Source organism: Equus asinus, chromosome 17, assembly GCF_041296235.1.
Source record: "Equus asinus isolate D_3611 breed Donkey chromosome 17, EquAss-T2T_v2, whole genome shotgun sequence".
In the NCBI taxonomy this organism is placed as follows: domain Eukaryota; kingdom Metazoa; phylum Chordata; class Mammalia; order Perissodactyla; family Equidae; genus Equus; species Equus asinus.
Window position 1 is genome coordinate 30,156,517 of NC_091806.1, and position 23,878 is coordinate 30,180,394.

The 23,878-nt window shown below is 38.9% G+C and overlaps 1 protein-coding gene across 1 annotated transcript in view; it reads right to left on the bottom strand.

Moving 5' to 3' along the window:
* Nucleotides 1–1,055: 1,055 nt before the first annotated feature.
* The window catches only part of LOC106826114 (fatty acid desaturase 2-like protein FADS2B), a 52,619-nt gene continuing 29,796 nt past the window's right edge, over nt 1,056–23,878 (bottom strand). The window contains exons 2-11 of the mRNA XM_070487375.1: nt 20,430–20,621; nt 19,005–19,104; nt 13,055–13,182; nt 10,360–10,420; nt 7,602–7,678; nt 7,309–7,406; nt 6,451–6,547; nt 4,317–4,396; nt 2,605–2,730; nt 1,056–1,134 (exon numbers count right to left, since the gene is read on the bottom strand). Of these exons, the coding sequence (XP_070343476.1) occupies nt 1,056–1,134; nt 2,605–2,730; nt 4,317–4,396; nt 6,451–6,547; nt 7,309–7,406; nt 7,602–7,678; nt 10,360–10,420; nt 13,055–13,182; nt 19,005–19,104; nt 20,430–20,621 (1,038 nt within the window). The remainder of the gene's footprint in view (nt 1,135–2,604; nt 2,731–4,316; nt 4,397–6,450; nt 6,548–7,308; nt 7,407–7,601; nt 7,679–10,359; nt 10,421–13,054; nt 13,183–19,004; nt 19,105–20,429; nt 20,622–23,878) is intronic.

Sequence of the window (23,878 nt, forward strand, 5' to 3'; positions counted from 1 at the left end):
CTCATAATGTTGACTCATTTGGAGCTGAGGATGGAAGCTTGTACTATCATGCTTTCCCTCCATGCAGCTAAGGTCAACTTTAACATGTCCCCATGATTACATGAGCAGAAGAACAGAGTCAAAATATTAGTATACTTCTGAGAATGTCCACTCATCCTCTAGCATTGAAACTTTCTTATCCTAAGACATGCTTAACTCAATGCCAGTCTTGAAAAATGCCTTGACACAGCCTGGGGTCTACATTACAGAAAACAAATCTCTTTCTTTCATTAGGTCATCCAATAATGAGGTAACGTCGTTCTGCTCTGGTCGGCAGAGATTAGGCAAACAAATCTTACACTTAGGGACAGTCTATTCTTTAGCAGAACACTAGTCACCTTTAAATATTGAAACTTGACCTGCTTGATCAGTTGCTTTTGAGCCTGAATGTAGAAAGCTCCTTTAAGAGATTTTATAACTTGGACAGAATATATGTTCCTATTCACATTTATTACACATAAGCATGTACAATAATGAAAATCTAAGATGAATATTGAAATATTTAGAGACTTTAATTTTAATTATAGTTAATTTTTAAAGAAAATGAAGTTCACACATTTGAAAGAAGAAGCAAAATTTTGTACTTCAGTAGGACCTTCTTAATACATGATTGTCTTCTAAAAGCAAGTACACTGATTTCTAAAATACCCTGTTATAGATCTCTGCTCTGGCCCACTTCTGCCTATGACCTCTTCATCGGTAAATCTTTTGCCTGGTCTCTGACTTTACGCCCGGTGATCAAGATAATCTGACTAAGGCATACTGGTAGAAATAAGTTCAAGATCTTATTGAAAAAAATTAAAACATTGGCTCCCATATCCCTTTTGTCACCCTGACCAAAGCCACCTTGTGTTTCCTTTGCTTCTTATTTGCACAGAGAATCTTCAGGGAAGGGGGAGTTCTTTGGAATTCACACTTCTGGCACAATCAGGTATGCCGGTGGTGCTCACAGTTAAGCAGGAACGAACTCTTGCACATTCACCAGCCCCCTTCTGAGAGATGCAATTACGTGCATGTTAAGTCTGAGATTCTGCATCATGTTTCCCTGTTTTGTAGTAAGCATTCTTCCAGAGGGCTCCAGATTTCTTCATTGCCCTGTGGGAGGGGTAGACAAAATCACCAGAAGGTGAGACTCTAATATAAAAGGAGCTACTCCACAGATCATTTGTTCTTTTACCTGGTTCAGGGCAATGTTATCATTTTCAGCTATATCTGAATAATGTCTTTCTCTGTTGCCCAGTGGAGGGAGTCAAATGCACTGAGTTGATTTTTAGCAGGCGTGTTCACCTTTCCTTTATGGATAAGATTGTGCTTTTCTTCCACTTATTTTCTTATGTACCCCAAGTCCTCACCTATCCTTTTCTCTGCTATTTAAAATAAAAGGGCCTCTCTGAGTCACTATAAGATAAAGCAGATAGTTGCAAGCCACCCCGCCCTATATCCACCTACCCACACTAATGTGAAAAATATTTTTCTAGGCTCTGGAGATACAAAAATGAAGAGGACAGAAGTGATTCCTGTCCACATGGAGTTCCTGGTCTAGATTGGGAGATACATATTAAGCAATTTATTAACCAATATGTTATTTAATCATGACCTTGATAAAGGTCATGAATAAAGAGCTCCAGGTGCTACAGGAGCATGTGATGGAATTAGTGTTAGGGTCAGGGAAGACTGAGATGATGAAAAGGCATTTGACATGAGCCTTGGAGAGTAAACACAAACCGACTAGGTGATAAGAAGGGAAGGAGTGGGTTGAAAGAAGCTTCTAAGCAGAAGAAAAAGTGGCAAATGAAAGAAAATGACACAGGGCAAAGAGTTATGCAGCAACTGAAGGGGCACTCAATATCTGCAGGGCAGAAAAGGAGGAGTGGATTGGCAGAGAGTCTGAAACTGGAGCACTATTCAAGGATAAGATGAGACTGGACCTGGCCTTGCTGGCATCATTCAAGATAATGTTGCATTTTATTTTCAATTCTAAAAGAAAGAGAAAGTTATTAAACCCAGATCACTGGCTGTTAATTTGACCTGTACAATGTTCTCTAGGGAACTGTGACTGCTTCAGGATGACAATGGGTTTTCAGTTTCCCCAGGTCTCAGCACTCTTGGTTGGTCACCCCTGGGGTTAGGATATAGCTGATCAGTCACCCCTTCCTGATTCGCACACTTATGTCTCATCACACCCTGCAGGCATCTAACTTTGCAACCCTGGACGAGAGGATTTGACCATCCCTTCCACCACTTAAATCTAAAGCAGGTAGAGTTTCAGCAGGGGATACAAAGACAAATAATATGCAGCCCTGATTTTAAGAAGCTTGAAGTTTAGTAGGGCAGCAGGGTATTTTCACCAAGAAGTACCTAGAAGGCAGTAGGTAACAGTAATTATTATTATTATCATTACTGTTGTTGATGTTGTGCCCTGTAGAGTCTCGTGTCCATAGTGGGCATACAGAGGTGTTCCGTAATGAATGGTTGTTGGGTGAATGAATTCCAAGTGAAGGAATATTATGGGGACTGGCAGTGAAGGAAATGAGAACTTTGAGTTGAGAGAGACTATTTTATTACCTGACAATATCTCCAAATGCTTTCAACAAGGGCTTGTTCACATACTGCAGTCCATGCTTGGCACACAGTGACCTCACCAGAGGTGCCACCTTGTGATAATTATGGCGCAGCATTGTGGGGAATAGACTAGGGAAAAAGAGATGAGAGATATAAAACTTGGACCTAAAGAGAGACTCGAAGGAGTGGCGTCTTTCCCCTATTATTCAATAAAATTATATCAGCAGTGCAGACCCACCCTTGACCTTGCACAATACTTCTGTTCTGGGATGTTCAAACACTCTTGGCAAAACACTGTCATTTTCTCTCTTAACCCTCTGTGAGCCATGCAGGTGGCAAATGTTTAGGAAGAGGTAAGAGAATAAATATTAGCTCCACTGAAAGTGCATACATTTGGCAAGGTCAAATGGAAGTATATTCTTTATCAACACCTCTTCTGATTTTTTACATTTTTTTTTACTCACTTACCCCCACAACACAACTAGCAATAAACCAGGTTTTCTTTTTTTACCAGTTTGAATGACCTGAGAGTTAGAGATAACCACACTCCACCTCCATTTCTGTTTCTCTCCATCCATCTAACTACTGTATCATGAAAATGATCTAGTCATGGTATGTGGGGAGAAGTCCTAAGACAGGAATAAGAATTGAGGAGAGCTGGGATTTTACCCAAGGTTTTCACTAATTGCCAGATGATCTTCAAGGGTTTTAACTAACGGCGAGATGGCCTTCTAGGGTTTTAATCTGTTCCTTAGTAAAATAAGAATAATAACACTTTCTTTCATTGCTGAGATTTTAAAAAACTAACATGAGAGCAAGGATGAGCACATATCATGCATAGACATAAGATCTCTTTCCTTCTCTGACTATCACAGAAATGGCTTAGACGGAGAAGATCTGTAAAATTCCTCCCCTGAATATTCTAGACTGACTGACTCTCAAAGTATTGTCATTTTCTCTTTCTTTGGGGCATGTCTACCTAACTGACCCGTTGGTAAATTATTTCCAGGTACATTTCGGAAATTGCAGGAGGGATTGCATTCTCTCATGGAGTATATTGTGACCTTGACTCTAAAGATATAGATATAGATAGATAATTAAATTGTAATTAAGTTCAATGTAACTTGTTATCCAAGTGATCTAATTTTTCTTGGGTTTTGCAAACAAACCAAATGCAAAGACAATAACCACTAATTCCTAAGTCCATAGAATCAGGAAATTCAGGCACTGGCACTTTTCCAGGATTTCACTCCATTTACTCAAAAGTATTACATGTCCTTCTTTTCTTTCTTCCCTTCCTTACCATTGATGTGAATAGAAAAATAGCAGGCTTTAGAGAATTCTGGTTCGTATTTTCCTTCTGATATCTCTAGCATAGTGCTCTGCTCTGGACTGTAGAGGTTATTTTTTTTTCTTTTGAATAATATTAGCCCTGAGCTAACTACTGCCAATCCTCCTATTTTTGCTGAGGAAGACTAGCGCTGAGACTACATCCATGCCCATCTTCCTCTCTTTTATACATGGGACGCCTACCACAGCATGGCTTTTTCCAAGTGGTGCCATGGCCGCACCAGGGATCTGAAATGGTGAACTCTGGGCTGCCGAGAAGCGGAACATGCAAACTTAACTGCCACGCCACCCGGCCAGCCCCAGGAGGTGATGTTATAAGTGACAGCCCTGGCCCCTCTGATCACTGCTCTCACTGTTTCTATCACTGGTGCTCAATTTGGAAGTTCAGGTGCCTAGTGAACCAGTCATTGAAAAAGGACTGTTCAACATTACAGGTGGCCAAGACCTGCAAAGAAAAAGCTTATGCTAGATGTAAATGAGCCCAAGGGTCAAACAAAAAAATTTGTATTTATTCTTTTACTCAGTCAACAAGTGCTTATTGAGTACCTATTTTGTGTAAGAAACAATGAGGTATAAAAAATATACACAGTCCTAGGTTTCAAGAAACTTACAATTTAAAAAAGCAACAACACATTTTGCAAGGCAATACATATCAAAACATATGTAGGATGTGAAGGGGCTATGTCCCTATCAGCCCTTGAATACAGAAGTCAGAGGTGTCATGAATGCAGATTTTAGAAGTTGGAAGTGGGATTGTAAGGTCCTAGTAAAGACTGTAGGGGTTAGAATCCATTTCCATTGAGAGGACTCCTAAATGGGAAGTAAGGCATTCAATAGTTCGGTGCATAGGAGTGCAGTCAAATATAAGTGGCTTCCTTTGCAATTTTACTTTGTGAATTTAGAAAACATTATTCTGAAAAGGAGTTCATTGGCTTCTCCAGACTGCCAACATTAAGAACCCTCATGAATGTCATTTGATTCCATGCCTTTTTAAGGTTTAATTCCAGTTGGGGTTGTTGTCATTTCGAATGAAATTTTTCTATTTGTTCTATGTCAATGTTTCTCAAAGTGTACGTCACAAAAACTTGGGGTTCCCTAGGATTCTTTCAGGGGATCTGCAGTTTCAAAACTGTTCCTGTAATTCTTATAAGACATTATTTACCCTTTTCATTCTGATTCTTTCATCCATGAATGGTGGATTTTTCCAGAGTTTACTAAACATGGGATGGCATCATTAATCTGATGTTTATGTACATTGGTTTTATTCTTGCTATTTTAAACTCAATATTTAAACATATCTCCTTTTTATTTTCAAATACCGTAAATATCAGTGGATATGACCTATGCAAACAATAGCTCTTTGAGCTTCTCAGTAACTTTAAAAAATGTCAATTTGTTCTGTGACCAAAAGGTTTGAGAACCACTATTCTTTACTTCATGAAAGGTCCCTTGAGTTTGGAAATGAGCTAGGAGAAGCAAGCAGCATATTGGCTGGGTTCTGGAGTTAATCATCCCATGCTACTGGAAGGCTTAAGAGACAGGGGTGTGCCGCCTTGATCACAACTCTGTTAATCATTCCTGGCATGCTTGGAGAGCATGTCATGTATTCTCTCTAGGCCTCTCTCCCTATACAATGAAAGGAGGTGAATTCTAGGGTCTTTCAAGGAGAAAAATTCATTCTGTAATTCTAGGAGTCTCAGATTCACTTGAAAGGCCATGTCATGTGGAAGTTTAAAGCAGGAGTCAGTAAACTTTTTCTACAATGTGCCAGACAGGAAATATTTTAATCCTTTGCCACAGCTACTCAATTCTGCTGTCATAGCATGAAAGCAGTCATAGATAATATGTAAATGAATGAGCATAGCTGTGTTCCAATAAAACAGTACTTATGAAAACAGGCAGTGAGCTGGATTTGCCCTTGGACTGAAATTTATTGACCTTTGCTTGAGTGCAAGAGCTCTGAAATCCAACTGCTAAGGTTTAAGACCTGCTTCTACCACTTATTAACTGTGTTACTTTAGTTAAGTTACTCAGCTTCTTCATGCCTCAATTTTCTCATCTATAAAATGGTAATGATCATAGCACCTCCCGTATGTTGTTGCATGCAAAGAAGTAGACAGTGCGAGGCCACAGGCAAGCATTTGGTAAGTATGAATTATTATTATTATTTATTTTTTCAGTGGAGTTGAGGAAGATTGATCCTGAGTTAACATCTGTTACCAATCTGTCTCTCTTACTTTGAGGAATATTCTCCCCGAGCTAACATCTGTGTTAGTCCTCCTCTATATGTTATGTCACAGGCCTTAACATCATGGCTTTATGAGTGCTGTGTAGGTCTGCACATGGCATCTGAACCCAAGAAATCCAGACCGCCAAAGCGGAGAATGCAAACCCAACCACTATGCCACCTGGCCAGCCTCTTAATTATTATCACTTGAGGTAACCAGACTCTTAATCAGTATGGTCTGAAGTATCTTCTTCCAGGATCTTCATTATTACCTGAGTGCTGAGCCAGTCCCGATTCTCTTCTCTGCTCATTTTCATTGGTACGTGGCTCATCTGGGTGACATATACTATCCAGCGACTCTCAAGAGACCTTTCAGAGAATAAAAGGGGAAGTGGTGACTCCATGGGGTGCTATGGTTCCAATCACCAGCCTGCAAGACCTAGCTAAGAATTGGAGGAAATGGAAGAGACTCAACAATTCTTCAAAAATGGTAATCATTTGTTGCTATTTTTTTCTAGAGATGACACTTTAAACATTTGTTTTCATAACTTGTCATACTGCCTATTGTATGAGAGCAGTGGCCCAATAATTTGCTGTAAACATTGGTGCAGGATCAAAAGATATCTAGGGAAATTAACTGCATATGCAAAAGGATTGACAGCCTGAGATTTTTCATCAGGTAGAGCTGGTTCCAATCTCTGGTTTGGTACTGCCAATGGCACTTACTGGCTTTAGAAACTTGGGAAAGTGATTCAATCTCTCTGACTTTGGTTTTTGGGAAATCTCTAGTCATAAAGTAACTTTAAAATATTCCTCTCATTCTATTATCTTTGGGAAAGATTATGGATGTCAAACTGGATTGTAATTTTAAATAATTTGAGATTAGATGGAATACTGCAATTAGGAATGAAGAAAGTGGGGAAAAAAGAGAAGATTGGCTAATGTTTTTCCAAGTAGCTCTTTGTATTAAACTATTTCTACCAGTTTTTTTCACACTTTTTTGATAATGTTGCAGTTATAGAGAAGGGGGCATAGTGTCATAATCTTATGCCCATCACGAATTGATTAGACAAGGAAGGTAAGAGGATCATTCAGGTTATTGGAATAAGAGGATATTCTTGTTTTCTTACTTGACTAAATAGATAAGCCCTAGGGTTCCAAAGATTCCATAGAAATGGCCAAATATGATGAAATAGCGGATGTAAAAACTGCTGATCCAGGCAAATTCCTGCAGAGACAAATGCTCAAAAGTTAGATGCCCTGAACACAATTTCAATTCCCCTTTTCTAGGCTAGGGTCCCTTCACATACTTGCTAAATCTTATGTCCTGTTACTCAAGGAAGTTACATCTGGAAGGGACAAAGCATTTTCATTTCCCATTTTCAACCTGATCTAGCTTCAGAGAATGAGTCAAGTTACTCACGCCCCAATACCTTCGGAAGTACCACTGTTGTATGGATTGCACGTTCACATATATCGACATGAAGAAGGGAAGAGCAATTGAAGAAGTACAAAAGAAAAGATGGTGAATAAATGAGCAGATTGTGATTGCAAGTGAGCAGGAGTCTATCTTTTCCCCGTACCACACCTGGAATTTTGAACCTGAGAAAGAATGCAAGGTGGAGATGCATAACCACATCCTAGACTCCACCAGGCTTTTTCAGTCTCTTAGGATGAACCAGGAATTTGGTTCAAACTCCCACAAGGAGACTAGAGAAGCTTTGAAGATTTGAGCCATTCTTGATGGAAGCATCCTGGAAGAGCTTCTTCTGTGAGCTTTCAAGTTTTCTCAAGGTCTATGGAATCCATCAGTCCTTCACATTCTTTAGGATTCATCACTGTCACAGTATGTCAAGGTGGCAGAAATAAAGAAGGTGTACTCATCGCCTGGGTAAAGGGTTATGTACCTGCTTCTCTTCTAAGACCAATGAGGATGCCTGGAGCACAAAGGCATTTATGGAGACCCTTTTGGTTTTGACAGACTCTCTCCTTGACAAAACTTTAGTCAAGTCCTCTGAATCCTCTTCTTCACTAGGCCTCAGCATTGGTCTACAAGCTCTCAAACTGCAAACTCTGAGCAAGAAAGATTTCATCCACCCTCCACAATAAGAGACTGGAACAAACACCAGCATAGCTTCTAACAGCTCAAAGCCACATCTCTGGGATGAGCCCTGCCCCCTTAAAGTCCCTCCAGAGAAAAGTCAAGACTGTCAACAGAAGGTACTGCTTGTTTAAGCCAAAACGTGACTATGGGCGTCTGACCTCCCTTTTCATTTCTGCTAGAAAACTTACAACTATAAACCTTTTCTGTCCCTTTGAGATGTATCTTCTACATGCAGAAATATCTTTCTCAAGGTCCTGGGAGTCATCCTTTGGAAAGATAATCATCAGGAAGGATAGGGCCCTGCATCCATGTCTCTGTGGGAGGGTAGGAGCCTAACACAGATTTCCTAATCACATTGAGGAGCTTCCCCTCCCCTCAACGTCTTTCAGTAATTTCCTTTTCATGTGCCAGGCTTTAAGGTCTCCCACTTCTTGATTCACCAGAGTTGAGCTCCACTTATACTGAATTTTCCATTTCCTACAGCAGTAGCTTGAATAAAATCTGTCTTGCCACGTTTAAGAAAAGACTAACTCAGTTTCTCTTTGACAAATTGAGGATGACTCATTTGTACCCATGTTACTAAGTTGTCATTTGAAGGGAAAGGATATAGTGAAATAGCTGCTGAGAGTAGTATAGTTTGTGAGGTGGGCATTCTGCAGTCAATCCACACCCTTTATTCATTCTTCATAAGCTAAGGGCATATTGCAGCACTACAGGCATGGGAGATGAGTTCAGAAATGAAACTTCAACTGTTTTTTTATTACATGAACACACATCTAGTTAGGCTGGGGGTCATATTCTGGTCAAAATGGGGCACTGTTGTCCTCATTCCTCTTTTTGATCATGCAAGAAAAGGAGAAGGTGACTACCACAGGAAGGGGCTGCAAAATTCCAGCATGCACAGCAGAGGAAGTTGCCCCCATATCTCAAAATATGAGCTTACATGCCACTCTTTTCAGGCATGTTACCGATGACCACTGGCAACCAAAATCTGAGCAAATCAGGCATCCACAACAGAGTTTCCCAGTCTTACCACTGTGAACGTTTTGGGCCAGATAATTCTTTATTGTTAGGCATTGTCCTATGTACTGTAGGATGTTTAACAGCGTCCCTGGCTTTCTACACACCTGGAAGCTATTACCATATTTTCTTCTCTGTTATGATAACCAAAAATGTCTCCAGACATTGTCAGATGTCCCATTGGCAGCAATGTTACTCCTGCTGAAGAACCACTGATCTACAGGAGATGTTTGAGACATTCCCTGATTTGGGCTTATTTCCTGAATGTTTAGATGAGCATATTTTGAGGTTCCATGAACTTTTACTTGTGAGCTGTTATGTGTTTGATTTTGATTAAGAGCAAAGCATTTTTGCCACTGATGTTTTTCATTACTGCCAGTGTTAATAGTTACCCTAGTTTCTTTTCAGCCTCGACCACATTCAGACCTAATATATAAATATATATATATGTGTGTGTGTGTGTGTATATCTTACTCATTGATCAATAGATAGATATAGATACATAGCAGGTACACATGTATATCCAAATTATGTATATATATTATTGTCCACAAAGATATCTTCTACAGTAATGTGTAACCCCTGGGAACAGCCAACTTTCTTTCACACAGAAGCTCTATAGCTGTCTTTTATTCCCAGAGCTCTACATTTCCTGGCATCATACTGTCCATGCTTTGGCATTCTTTTGCTATCTGTCTTTTCTCCTGATCCAATACCGCTATTCTTTTCTTCTTGACAGGTCTTTAGTCTCCCCAGGATGAGAGTCCCAGATGCAAATCCCCTTGATTGGCATCCTGCCTTCCATCCTTCTTGGAGCATCTCCTTCCCTGCCTCATACCCAGAGTGATGAGATGACTATTAAAAATTCCTATTTGTTTTTCCATTTTCCTTTCCAGATTTTCACCCCAGGAAGTCTGAAAGAAGACATGCTGCTTTTCTCAGTCACAATAAGACAGTGGCTTGTCTCTGTTGGCGGGTTCCAGTCTGCCTTCTGGCTTGACAACTGCTTGCCTCAAGGAAATGGAATGAGAAGAAATGTGGCTGCAAGGAGACTCACCCGTGTAGAATAACAGGTGCTGCTTCTCATAGTTGATGTATTTGATTTTCTTCTTGCCATACTGCATGGAGAGAGAAGAAAACTTAGATGAAAGACAATACCTCTGGCTACTACAGTGAAGGACATCTGTGTGTATGAATGAGAGGGTCTATGAGTGTCTAGAATATCTATGGAAACAGTGATCTGATCAAAGTTCACTTGTGGTCACATTTGAGGCACTAGAAGAACCAGAAGTGGGATGGGAGGAAATCCTGTGGCATCTTTTTGCTTTAATTAAATGTGGGTAATTCTTGCATGCATGGTGTATGACGTTTGACCATGGGCATTGCGATCATTTTTTCAATCCCATGGAAACCATTTTGAAATTTTTTGTCCTTATGTTGAGTGGAGTGGTGATTCAGAAGAAAATTTCTTATGAGTTTTCCCAAATCTTCTTTAACTGCAGTGTATAGAATTCTGCTGGAAGCTCAGTCTCCATCTATATTTATTCACTCAAGAGATGTTTATTGAATGGTCATGTAGGAAAAATATAGGCATGGCTCCTCCTATCTGTTTCATCATTCCTCCTTTGTGTTCTCATCATGAATGTCATGCTGTGGTTTTTGTTGAGAAGACGTGATCATATTATATATAATCCCATGACTGGGAATTTCATTCATTTTCTTGGGGTCTCTCTCAGTTAATTTAGTCTTTCAGTGCACAAAGACAGCAAATACCCTGAGAGAAGACATAGAAGTAATGGTTGTATATCCAGTAACTAGCAGACTCTCAATGTTTAATCTAAGGAATGAATAAATAAATGATAATTCACATTCACTCTGTATTTTTGCTGTATGTTCAATTACTTATCACTCCAGGCAGTGGTTGACTCTTGCTTTCCTCATTCCCTTGATAACTTCACTCTTACATATAGTTTTCCTCTCTTGTGGATAGTAGAGTTTTTACATCCTTCTCTTATTGTCAAAAATAAGAAGTAAATATCATGGTGATGAAGTAATAATAGCTGTTTGCAGTTACTCTCAAACTTCCAAATATTTAAGTAATGGGAAGCATGGAAGAAAGAATAGCTAGAAAATGCTTTGGAGTTAGCGAACCAAGGTGAAGGGGTGATTTTGAAAATGTCTCCACAGGAGGACTCTGAACCTCCCAGGTGCACGGGACCTGGCACATTGAGGATTCAATTAATGACTGCTGAAGGACGGAATATTTGAAGAAAGTGGTAGAAAGATTCACAGTAAAATGAGAAGAATGGAAAACTTCAAGACTCATCAGAACTATTTTTTGATGTCAAACAACTGAATTTAAAAATGTAAATAATTTTAAGTAATGTCTTCTATGGTAGCTTAGAAGCTATATTGTACAGAAGTTGAGGTTTCAAGTGAGAAGTCCCAAGAGCAGCTGTAAAACCTGCGAGGTGGCTTCCACCATTTGTGAAGAGGCAACACGCATATTGAATATGACTCTAAAGAAGGCACTTCTGGAGAGGGTTGTGCTGCTTCGCGAACTTCAGTGAGACAAATCTCTCTTTCTCTGGGGGGATAATTAGAGAAATTTAAAATGTCACAGTTTTCGTGATGAGCATAGGAGTTCACAGACATCACAGTGGCCCAAACTGTTTGCAGAACCATGGTCAAAAGCAAGTGATTTGTGATCAAAGCTAACGATTTTCTTTACAACTCTAGGCAGCATATTTCATTTCCTAATCAGCTGGGGAAGAAGATGAGTTGCAAAAAGCTGGGAAAACCTATTTTCAAAACATTGTACATAATTTTTGTTTTTTGTACCACAGGGCTTGGGCAGTGACTGACAAATCTGTACTCTTATTTTATAAAACTCCTAAATTCGTCTAGAAAGAGACAGCACCCTCTTCCTAAGTACCTGATTCTGACGATTCATCATTTCCCTCTGAGAAGACAGACTTCTGTGGCTGTCCCTAAACCTGATTTGTTGACAGAAGATCACCCCCTAAGAAACTTAGCAATTATTCTTGACTTTATGTCTTTAAGTTGAGGTTTAAAAAATGATCAACATGTGAGAATTTCTGGAATTGATATTTTGCTTTGTTTTCTGTGGTTTATGAAGTCCAAATTAGAGCTGGTGTCTCTAAGTATCTTCAAGACACTTGGGCAGTGGTTCATGTGTAAATGAACCAAAATGAATGTTAGCTGAAAATAACAACATAGTATCTTCTAGATGATCTGGAATTACTTGAGATAATTAGCTATTTTGTTGTTTGTGATTTAGTGATTATTGAATATACTGACATGCCTTCTCTAAGTGAATATCTCTATATGCTTCTTAAACTTTGAAGAGTCATTGTCAACCTCAGTCATCTAGTTTCATTGTCTAACATTAGCTTGGGTTGTCTCAGAGGTAGTGACAGGTGCTGCGCAGGGATCCCTCTGCCACCAGGATTGCTGAAGCACAGTGATAGGGGTTATCACATTTCCTACTGCAGGAAGTTGGATTGGATGACTTTTATGGTCATAGAGTCACACACTCCACATCTCCTCCTGTTCTTATAACCCAAGATTCTGTCATTTCAAATTTGTAACCTGGACATAAAAGGAGAGGTGCCCTCAGAATATGCTTGAAGCTGGAACCTTCAGCTTGATTTTTACAAAGCAAACCTGTAGACCTTTCCAAGAACCACTTCCAGTAACATTTCTCTGGTGCCCCTGATTTCTAAATGTACCTCAACAGGTTGAATGTCTCCAAACAGAATAATTGAGCCCAGGTTAATATCTTGGTCTTTGGAACAGATGTTTGGTTTTACATGACGCTGGAAGTGTCCATGATTCCACCAGTTTCTTGATATGCCCTGAGGAGAAGAGAGAGTTGATTAGCTGCAAGATTTCTCTCCTGAAATATCCTTTGCTATCAGAGTTTCCTGCATACATCTCCAAAGTCAAAATAAGATACTTGAGCTTCTCAAACTTGTCCCCACAGCCAGGTCACAGAATAATTCACTGGACAGAGGCTCTCAAAGTCTATGAACAAATAGTTATCTGATTCAGGAACATAATCCTGGATAAAACTACTCTTGATAATGAAAAAATCATAAAAACCTGTTGAAATAGAATGCTTTTCCATCATTATGTTTCATGATTCAGATTGAAGAAAAAGTCTAAAGATAGATGGGGCAGAGAGTATCCTTCCTTGTTGTAAAACAAGTAAAGAAATCTCAGTTCCAAGACTTGAATTAATTCTGTGGAAAAAAATTGGCCCTTCATTTTGAAGAATCCTATTTCAGTGAAAATATCAAAAGAATTATGGATCTGAAATGATCTTGTAAGGGTCTTGACTCAGATCTTTGCATGAACAGGCTTCAATGCTCTGGTATAAAAATAAATGTGAGTAAAAATATTTCAGCTGAAGCCAAGCTTGAATCATGTCTGATGAGGTTGCTTGTGGTTTTATCTCTCTGAATGAAAGTCTGAATGTGTTAATAAAACAAAGGATTCAGAAACACATCAACCTGATTCATAAACTAAATAAATACTGCTGTGTGGTGTGGACAAATTACTCATCCCCTTTGAGGGTCAATTTCATCTCCAATAAATAGAGTATAATGACATTTATATCCATGGGACATTTGGGGAGACATGAGATGCTGTACATAAAATGTTGGCACATTGAAATATTTAGTTTCCCCTCGTTTCTCCTATTATGTTAATCATTTATAGAAGAATAAGCAGTAGATGTAGTTTTTCCTCAGTATTTGACATCTATCCATGACTGTCCGATGCATGTTTTAGATTTACACTGTTCAATTACGTAGTCCCTAACCACTAGTGGCTATTGAGCACTTGAAATGTGACCAAATTAAGATGGGCTGAAAGAGTATAATGCATACTAGATGTTGAAGACTCTGAATGAAAAGGGGATGTATGTATCTTATTAATAACTTTTATGCTGATTACAGGTTGAAATGATAATATTTGAATACATATATTGTGATAAAGTTACCTTCTAAAATGTGGCTATCAGAAAATTTAAAATGACATGCATTTTAAATGTGGTTGGTATTATTTTTTTATGTTGGACTACGTTGATTGATTCATCAATAGTAGAGAGAGATGAGTATGTTTGAAAATCTGTAAGTGTTGCCTTTCCAGAGTATTCACTGAGTTTTCTCATAGCAACTCACCCCCTTACCCCAATCCATCAGGAGAGGCATCCTCTTCTCAATTCTAACACTTGCTAATACCCTTACACTGGAATCTCTCTCTCAAGTCTAGATCTCTCTTGAATTTTATGCTTGAATGAGCAGTCACTTTCCAAACATTTCCTTTTGGATGTCTCATGATATTTCAAACTCAATGTGTGCCACTCAATTTCTATTCCCCCTTCTGGTGCCCCACCACACTCCAAGCTTCTCTCAAAGTGCACACTACTCACTCACTCTTAAAATTGTGTATTCACTCATTTATTCACCTATTCATTATTTATTCTGAAGTATGTGCCATATGTCAGATACTGAGCTAGGCATTTGGAATATACAGATAGACAGGATAAAGTGGTGTTCTCACACTTATGAAACATAGAATCTAGTGGGAGCAGTAGACAGTTTAACAAGAACAGTACCATAAGCAATGATACTGTTTTTCAATTAAAACCTCTGAGAACCATCATTTGCCCTCAACCAGTATCTGATTGCATCCTTTTAGCTAATGGCTAACTGTGGAAATTGCTAATGTAAGTGACAGGTTTTGATTCATGATAGATCGGGAGTAGACCTTGACAGCTCAAGATCTTGGAGCTTAGAATAGTGGTCAGAGGAATTATTGGTGTGATCAAAAGCTGCTGCCTCCAGCCTGGTCCCTGTGTCTGGAAGCCACTATTACTGGAGACCATAAGGAAGTACCATTACCAGCTTCATGCAAAACAGGCTGTTCCTGAACCAAATTCCATGCAGAAATTGCCCTAAATCATTCTTTATATCCAAGGTACGTCTAGGTGCAGTATAGAGAATCCAGACTCTGGACTGAAACCATCCTGAATTTAAATCCCTGCTACTAGGTGTGTGGCATCATGCAATTTCCTTATCTGTAAAACGGATGAGATTACTGGGAGGATTACAGGAAATAGCATACTTGACCCCCTCCCAAAAAAGTGTTTCAGGATGGAGTCATGGAAAGAGCATGGGCCAGATTTTCAAGGAAGGTCTTAATTTCAAATGTTCTGACTCTTTATCCCTATGATAACACGTGATTCTTGTAGGTTTTGAAATATACATGCTGGGGGTGGGGTTGAAAGATATACTACAAGGAGTCCATTTTGATTTAAGCATTGCACAGAAGTCCATAATGTGTGACATTTCTTTCCCTATTTCAGAAGGGCCCTTTTATTGTGCAAAAACTGCAATCAACAGAACATACATATTTTTGCACAGCTAGTGCTGAATATTCCAAAGAATTAATATAATCTGTGTGTTTTTCAGGGGGAAGGTAAATTGATACAAAATCAAGTTTTAAATTTAAAATTGGGATGCTTATATAAGGCAAAGATGATGTTTATATCTTAATTTTCCATGTTACCTCCCACCAGCTCACTTTTCCTTCCCACAAGTGATTTTCTCTCCTCACATAGCTCAAGCCTTTATTCATATTCCTCACAAAGCATTGTTTTTTCTATGAAAAGGAGAGTATACATGATTTGCTTTCAGAGCTATTTCCCATTACTCTGTTCATGAGTCATCAAAGTTGTATTTATTTCAACCAGTACAAAATTATTTCTGGAAATAAAATTTATAGAGAGAGCTGTGTACGAATTTAGGACAATGGGAAAGGTGTGATTTTTTAAAAAGCATCAGCAAGGTTCGGGCTGATGTGTAATATTCTATACAGTGTCACCAAATCCACTGTCAATTACTTCCAGGGCACATGAGTCTCACTTTTCCTCTGACTTTCTCAGAACAAGGGAAGGAGGGTCAAAGGGTGCATTACCTGAATCTCACAATAACATGGAAACCATCTCTGCTTTATTTCTGTGATAGGGATTTCTGAGTGAATCAAGATATACTTCAACTAACACTGGTGGATAAAGGGCAGAATAGTCTGCCTACAGAAATTCTCTGATAAAATGAAACTTGTCACGTTTAATGACAATATACTATTTACTTTAACCATTTTGAGTGACAGATATATTTCTTATTTGAATACAGATCCAACCCTGTGTTGTTCAATCTACTTAAGCCTCAATTTGCTCAATTAGAATGTAAGTAGATAAGAAGACGAGGTGCTTCTAAGATTCTTCCAATTTAATGATTCTGTGATTTATGGCCTACTTCTTTATCTTCTTAGTAACATCACGAGTAAACATTTTTCTTAATGATTGTGGGTCCTCATTTTGATTATGGAAAGATTGTTCCTAATTTTACCAACAGCTGACAATTATTGAGCATTTCCCATTAGTCATACTTTGCATTCTGCACAACACATGAGTATCACACATAATCCTAACAACATCCCTGTCAGGTCAAAGCCATCATCTATGTCCATTTTACAATTGAAGAAAGTGAGGTTCATGGACATTAAGTAACTTGTTCAAAGTGGCCCAGCTAACCAGTGGTTGAGTTCCTACAAAGGCGGGTCTGATGTTAGAGCAGCAGTTCTTAAATCTGGCTGCAGGTTAGAATCACCTGGGGAGCTATCAAAACAGTGCTGATGTCCAGACCTCCCCAGAAATGAATTAAATTAGAACTTCTAGAGAGGCAGCAGTGTTTTCTAAAACCTCCTCAGATGACTTAAAATGAGTCAGAATTGAGAAGCGAGAATGAATCTTCTGGAGATTGCATGATTTAATTTTGTATTATGATTTCTCCTACTCATCAGCTTATGGACTTTGGCTTAAATAGTTAATTAACCCTTTGAACATCAGTGTTGGCTTCAAAAAGTGGGTGCCATAATCCCCCAGCTCATGAGCATTATATGAGACAATTTCCTAAAGGGGATAGTTCTGAACCTTGCCCTTGGTAGGCTCTCATCTAATATGAGTTCCCGTCTGCCTTCCTTGTCACTTGCTGTCAGTAGTTTCTGCTCACTACTCTGCGGGTCTGACTTCAGCATTTCCGTCACTCTCTTATTAGTTGGCCACTTCCAAGTCACTAGCGGCTAGGAAACCAGATAACCAGGAATAGATCTATTTTCTGGTTAAATGAAACTTCTCACATAAAATGGCAATAGATTATTCACTGTAAACATTTAGGGGCTGACATATTTCTAATATGAATCCAGATCCAGATTAGATGATTCTAAACTTCTTCCAATTCAATATAAAACCAGCACGTTAAGGAAAAACAAATAGGTTCTGAATCAGTGCTTATGAGTTTTCCTAAGTTGGTCTGGCTTGAATGCAAGGATTTGGTTTAGTGGAAGGCTCAAAGGCATTCCTTCCCACCCCCTCACCTCAGTTCAGGCCAGAGTATACAGTCACTAAATCCAAGAGTGTCATAGAAAAAGCAGAGATCCAATTTAACTCCTAAGGATAGAGATGAGAACACTGAAGGCCAGATATACTATTTTATTCACTCAAGGTACATAATGAGCATTATCAGAGGAGGGCTAGAAGCCACTCTTGGCAGTTCTCTTCTGTTCTGGTTTCTTTCTTTGTTCATTCATTTAGTCATTCAACAAATACTTATTGAAGGTGTACAATGTGCTAGGCATTCTTCCAAGTGCTGCACTGCAGTGTGCATTGCATAGGACAGTGCACCTTGTTTCCTGGAGCTTATTTTAGGGGGATGAGACCAACCGCCATCATCACCGCCTGTTTTGTCAGTAGTCTACATTTAATAACCCTTGACTCTTGAACAGAGCCATCTGACCTTCCATGACCATTCTTTTTCTTTCTCTTCATGTTTATCTCTTTTCCTGCATTTTTTCCTTTATTTCTTCATAGCCAGACTCTCCAGGAACTAATCAGGCTCACTGGATTCCCCTAGTTTCCCTGCAATAAATGTCCAGACCTCTTCTAAGAACATTCCCTCTTATGGTTTTAGAGGCACATGTTCATTTTTAAAGACACTATCCTTCTCCTGTGAGGTAGTTCCTTAATGGGGTGCCAGGGACTGGGCCAAATAGTTTACTGGTGTAATAAAAAAAATTAGAATTACTTAGAGAAAAATAAACTTTTTCCTCATAAAATTCTAACTTCAGCATATATATTACAATATTATATTACATATTAGTGTACATAATTATATAATATGTTTATATTTATAATATATGTTATATATAAATATATAATATCTACATTTTTAGGGGCTGGCCTGGTGGCGCAGCAGTTAAGTGCACACGCTCCCCTTCTCAGCTGTCTGGGGTTCGCTGGTTTGGATCCCAGGTGTGGACATGGCACTGTTTGGCATGCCATGCTGTGGTAGGCGTCCCACATATAAAGTAGAGGAAGATGGGCACAGATGTTAGCTCAGGGCCAGCCTTCCTCAGCAAAAAGAGGAGGACTGTCAGTAGTTAACTCAGGGCTAGTCTTCCTCAAAAAAAAATCTACAATTTTGGTACGTTTACATTTATTTGTGTGGTTGTACAAACATTTTTACTGCTATGAGTGCACCAAGAAATTTAGAAACCAGTGCTTTAGGAAATGACTTTTAAGAATCCCATCATAGTCCCTGAACATCCTGTCTTTGAGATGACACATCACAAATTTTTGCATCAGGCGGTTCCACTTGGACTTCTTAAATATGGATACGTGTCCCATGTCATGCTGCAAAAAGCAACTCTGAGCCTAGAAGAGACCAAATTGTTGTTAGAGAAATTGGGATGTCAAGAAGTAATTCATAAATTAGCCTGATAGTAGGTTCAGGAGCCAGTTTGAGAAAAGGAGTGGGGATCTCGTTTGATCTAGAGCTAAGCTTACTTTCTATTTCCCACATGTCACATTCTTTCCCCCCTCCATTTGTTTGTGTAGATGGTTCTCCAGCTGAGAAAGATCTCCTTGTGACTGTGAAAATCTTCCAGTGTGGAGTGAAAAAAGCATGACCTTTGGAGTCAGGCACATTTGGGTTCTAAACATTCTTCAACATTTATGAGCTGCACAACTCTTGCTAAGTTATCAGTAACTTGAACCTCAGTTCTTCATCTGATAAGCAGACATACGAACACCTTACTCATGGAGCTGTTATGCAACTTAAATACATGTAAGTTGACTGGCTGTGCTAAGCATTAAATACATGTTTGCTTCCCTTCTTGTTTCCAAAAGTTGCTTTTCAAGGAATAAAACAAGTAAGCTTTTCAAAAAAATTAAAGTATAAAATTCTGGAATTAACATTGGTGTTAATTCTCCATGAAACCTTCCCCCGTTGTTCCAATCAGAATCATATGCCTCTCTCTGCTCCAACAAGACATACTCATTCCTCTCTTTGGCGTCAATGTCATTCTGTCATACAGTATGTTTAGCAATTTGAATGACAGCCTCCTCCAGTGGATGACTCATTTTCCAATTGCAGGGACCAAAAGCATTTGTCTTTATGTCCACAACACAATGTTGTGCTCATAGAAGGCCATGTTCAGAGATTCATACTTGATTCAACAGGGATTCATTGAATGCCCTGCTATGTTCCAGTTGCTGGTTTTCCTTTATGGTAAAATTCACACATTCTTAATCCTAATATAATAAGTTATAATCTCTGCTCTTAAAGAATTCATGGTTCGATGCATTGATAAATCTTGGTTGGTAAATGAATGAAAGATAAAGATCAGTGTTGCCTGGTTCAGAAAAGAACTTCAGATACTGAAGTTGTAGGGATAAAATTGGGTAAAGAGTAGCAACTGTCATGAATTAAATATTTACCATATGCAAGGTTTATGGTAAATATTTAATTGTTTGGTTAACTTGTTTAGCCCTCAGAATATTTCCATAAGCATATTTGTTATCCTCATTTTACAGACAGCAGAACTCGGGCCCAGCAAGATTTGGTAATTTCCTTGTGAGACACTGATGAGCAGCTTGCCAAGAAGTATCACACAGCAGCTGACACCAATCTAAAGATCGAAGAAAAAGTTTTAAGTCTTCCCCTAAAGCTACCGCCTGTGCTTAGAATGCCTGCTTACCTCAGAAATTGTGAGGAGAAAGGAAATGAATATTGTAATAGGCCAGCCATTCCCAAAATGCCACAGTATTAACCAAGCCGTGGCTTCCAAAATCAAGATCTGGGCAAGGTGAAGGGAAAAGAATCCCAGATTGACATTGAACATATTCATAGCCTCTAATTTCCTCCACAATTCTTGGAAATATTCCACCAACTGGGACCGTGAAATAAATGTTCAAGGAATGAATTAGATTCTTTAAGGGAAAAAGGAACAATAATTAAGAATCTATTATATCAACTTACGAATGCCTTAATTTTGTGAATAGAAAATTATTACTATTAATAAATTTACTTGGGTGGAATCATAAGCAAAATACAATGAACAAACAAAACATTTTAAAAAGTTACAATAACTTTTTTTCTCCTCTGGTGAAGTGAAAGATGAGTAGTGATTTTTAACTTGTCCTCAAACTGTTATGGAATTCAGTTAGAATAAATTCTTTTTTCTGAGTGGGGGTTGGTCAGTAAAGAGATACAAAATTCCAGTAGTTGTCTTTTACACTATCAGTACTGTTTCAGATGTCGATTGAGCTCTGGTTATGTTTGGAGAACTGGTTATGTTTTGTACATATGGATCTGTGCTCCTCTAGTTAGTGCTACAATTTACAAAACGTTTTCAATGTCATCACCCATTTATATGTGCAAAGGGCTTTAGCCTATAAAATGATGAACAAAAACCAATATAATTCACTTAGATTAGCTCAAAGGATGACTTTCCCGTGAGCTGCTCAATGGATCTTCAGAAACAAGACACAGGGTCTCCAAGGCCATTAGTGTTTGTCTGCTCTGGAGGGGTCCTGGTCCTGTGGACAAGTAGTATGCATATGTGCATGTGTGTGTAGGTTTAATGCTAGCATTCGTTTACAAGCTTGCCACATTATACTGGAGAGTCAGTGCAAAGGCTGGAAAGAAGTATCTCTTAGTTTAATGACTAGAATGGGTTTAAAATCAGGATACTTAAGAAAGTGAACAGGGTATAAGAAAGAGATTAGGATTGTTCAGAGGTAAGAAAGGTGAGAAATTTGAAACAAAAAAGAAAGAGTTATGAAAAGAATTCTAGAAAGCAAAAGTTTCATTTCAAAACTCACTGGTGCAACTTTTAAGGGATCTGTTGCCTTGGAAAAGTCCTGATGGGCTTATCTCTCGAGCCTCCATAAACCTTGGAATTCTGATGGCCATCAATAATTTTAATAGGTCATGTCTGTGGTGCCTCCCAGCCTGATCACCTTTTTCAACCCATTTATTGTACAGAGTAGGGGGTTACAAAAGCCCAGATAATTAACAGGTCTGAAATCATCAGCAAGACATTGAAAAATGCTGGAGTTAAACCTGTGCTTCCTGACACCCACTTTCATGCTCAACGAGTAATTCTCTCTCTCTCTCTCTCCATATATATATATATATATATGTATGTGTGTGTGTGTGTGTAAATACATATATATCTATATAGATGTACTAAAGAAAATTTATGGTAGAATTTTACCCTCAAAGACCCATACTCTTTTAGATAATGAATGATTATCTCATAGTTGTCAGATACTACTGGGGTCTTCTTTTCCACGGAGAAAAATTTTTATTTATTTATTTATTTATTTTTTTGAGGATGATTAGCTCTGAGCTAACTAATGCCAATCCTTCTCTTTTTGCTGAGGAACTCTGGCCCTGAGCTAACATCCATGCCCATCTTCCTCTACTTTATACGTGGGACTCCTACCACAGCATGGCTTTTTGCCAAGTGGTGCCATGTCCATACCTGGGATCTGAAATGGCAAACCCCAGGCTGCAGATAAGCAGAACATGTGCACTTAACTGCTGCACCACCAGGACACCCCCCCATGGAGAAAACTTTTAGGAAAAATAATTAAGGTTTGTATCATCTTCCTTTTTTAACCTAGGGCTTCCTGCCCTAAATAATGGGGATATATCTAGAGGTTTGTCAACTACTAGTGCCACCACTGATTCATGTTATGGATAGTATCTAAAATTTGTTTAGCATTTTCTATATTCTAGACCCTGCACTTTTAATGCCTTCAACTCTTTCAATAATCTCCCAATAATATTTATAAGGTTAGCGCTATTGTGGTTGCTATTTTATAGACAGAGAAACTGAAGCACAGAGAGGTTTTGTAACTGGCCTAAACCGACACAACTTGTTGCTGTGCTAGGTTGTGAGTCCAGGCTGTCTACCCTCAGAGCCCTCTATTCTTAATACAGAGCTGTGCTCCCTGACACACAGCCTTGTGGGATGCACACGATGGATGTCAACCTAAGGACTGAGCCTGAGTGTTTGTTTCAGGTCTGCAATTAACCAGTTATGTGACCTGAGATGCCTCCTGCCCCTCTGTGAGTTCGTTTTCCCATTTCTTAATGCCGAAATATAATCCTTATTCTATCTGCCTCACAGTGATATAAAAATCAGCACTTTGTGCAAATTATTTTAAAAGAATTACACAAATGTCAGCTGTTTAAAAAATACATTCCAAAAAAATGAAATGTTCAATGTTAGCTAAAATCTCTTTAATGCTAATGTAAAACCATCCCAGTGAATTTTTAGTCTTCTAGAGACTCTGTCCTTTGAAAGACAGTATTTCAGGGAACCAAAGTGGTAGACAAAGAAAGAGTAGCGCCCTGTCTTGGGGAAACCTAAGGAACTGGGCCAGACAGAAGTGACTTGGAGACTCAGTTCTTTGACACACTTGCTGCATGACTTTCAGAAAGTAATTTATTCTCCCTGAACTATATTTCCCCAAATGTAAAACAGGCTGTGGTTAATCCAGACTTCTTAGCTCAGCACCCAAGACACTGTCTCCCTCTCCTCCTTTTCTTTTCTGTTCTCCTACCTCTCCCCTCCTCTCATCGTCTTCTCCTCCTTCTCCTCTTCTCATCCTCAGTCCATGACAGTAGGTGAAATTAATTGAGCACACATACTTGCCATTATTGTCCTAAGACAAAGGAAACAGCTAAGCTGGGATGCTCATTTTTGGTTGGCACTTACTCATGACATGAATCATATCCATACTCTATCTCTGTACACATCCTCTTCTCACTGCCCTAGTCTTGTCTCTGTTGGCTTTGCTCATTTCTAGGCATTTGGGATTCTCTCTTTCAGAGCTGCACACAACTCTACCCTCTTTCACACTGCAGACCTCTAAATAGTTGAAATGGAGTTTGGTGTATTTCCTCTAAGTTTTTCTCATGCCTTCCCTGTTACGTTGACCTCTGACTCTCATGAGAAGGAACTTGAGTTTCTTAGTGTCCCTCCTTGAGTGTGGTGTCCAGTGATAAGGAGTGGACTGACCAGCACACAGAAAAATAAACCTACTTTCTTTGTTCCATACATGCTACTCATGGGCACACATCAAAATACTGCATTTGCTTCTTTCATTTAGCTCAGAACATTCTGTTGCCTTA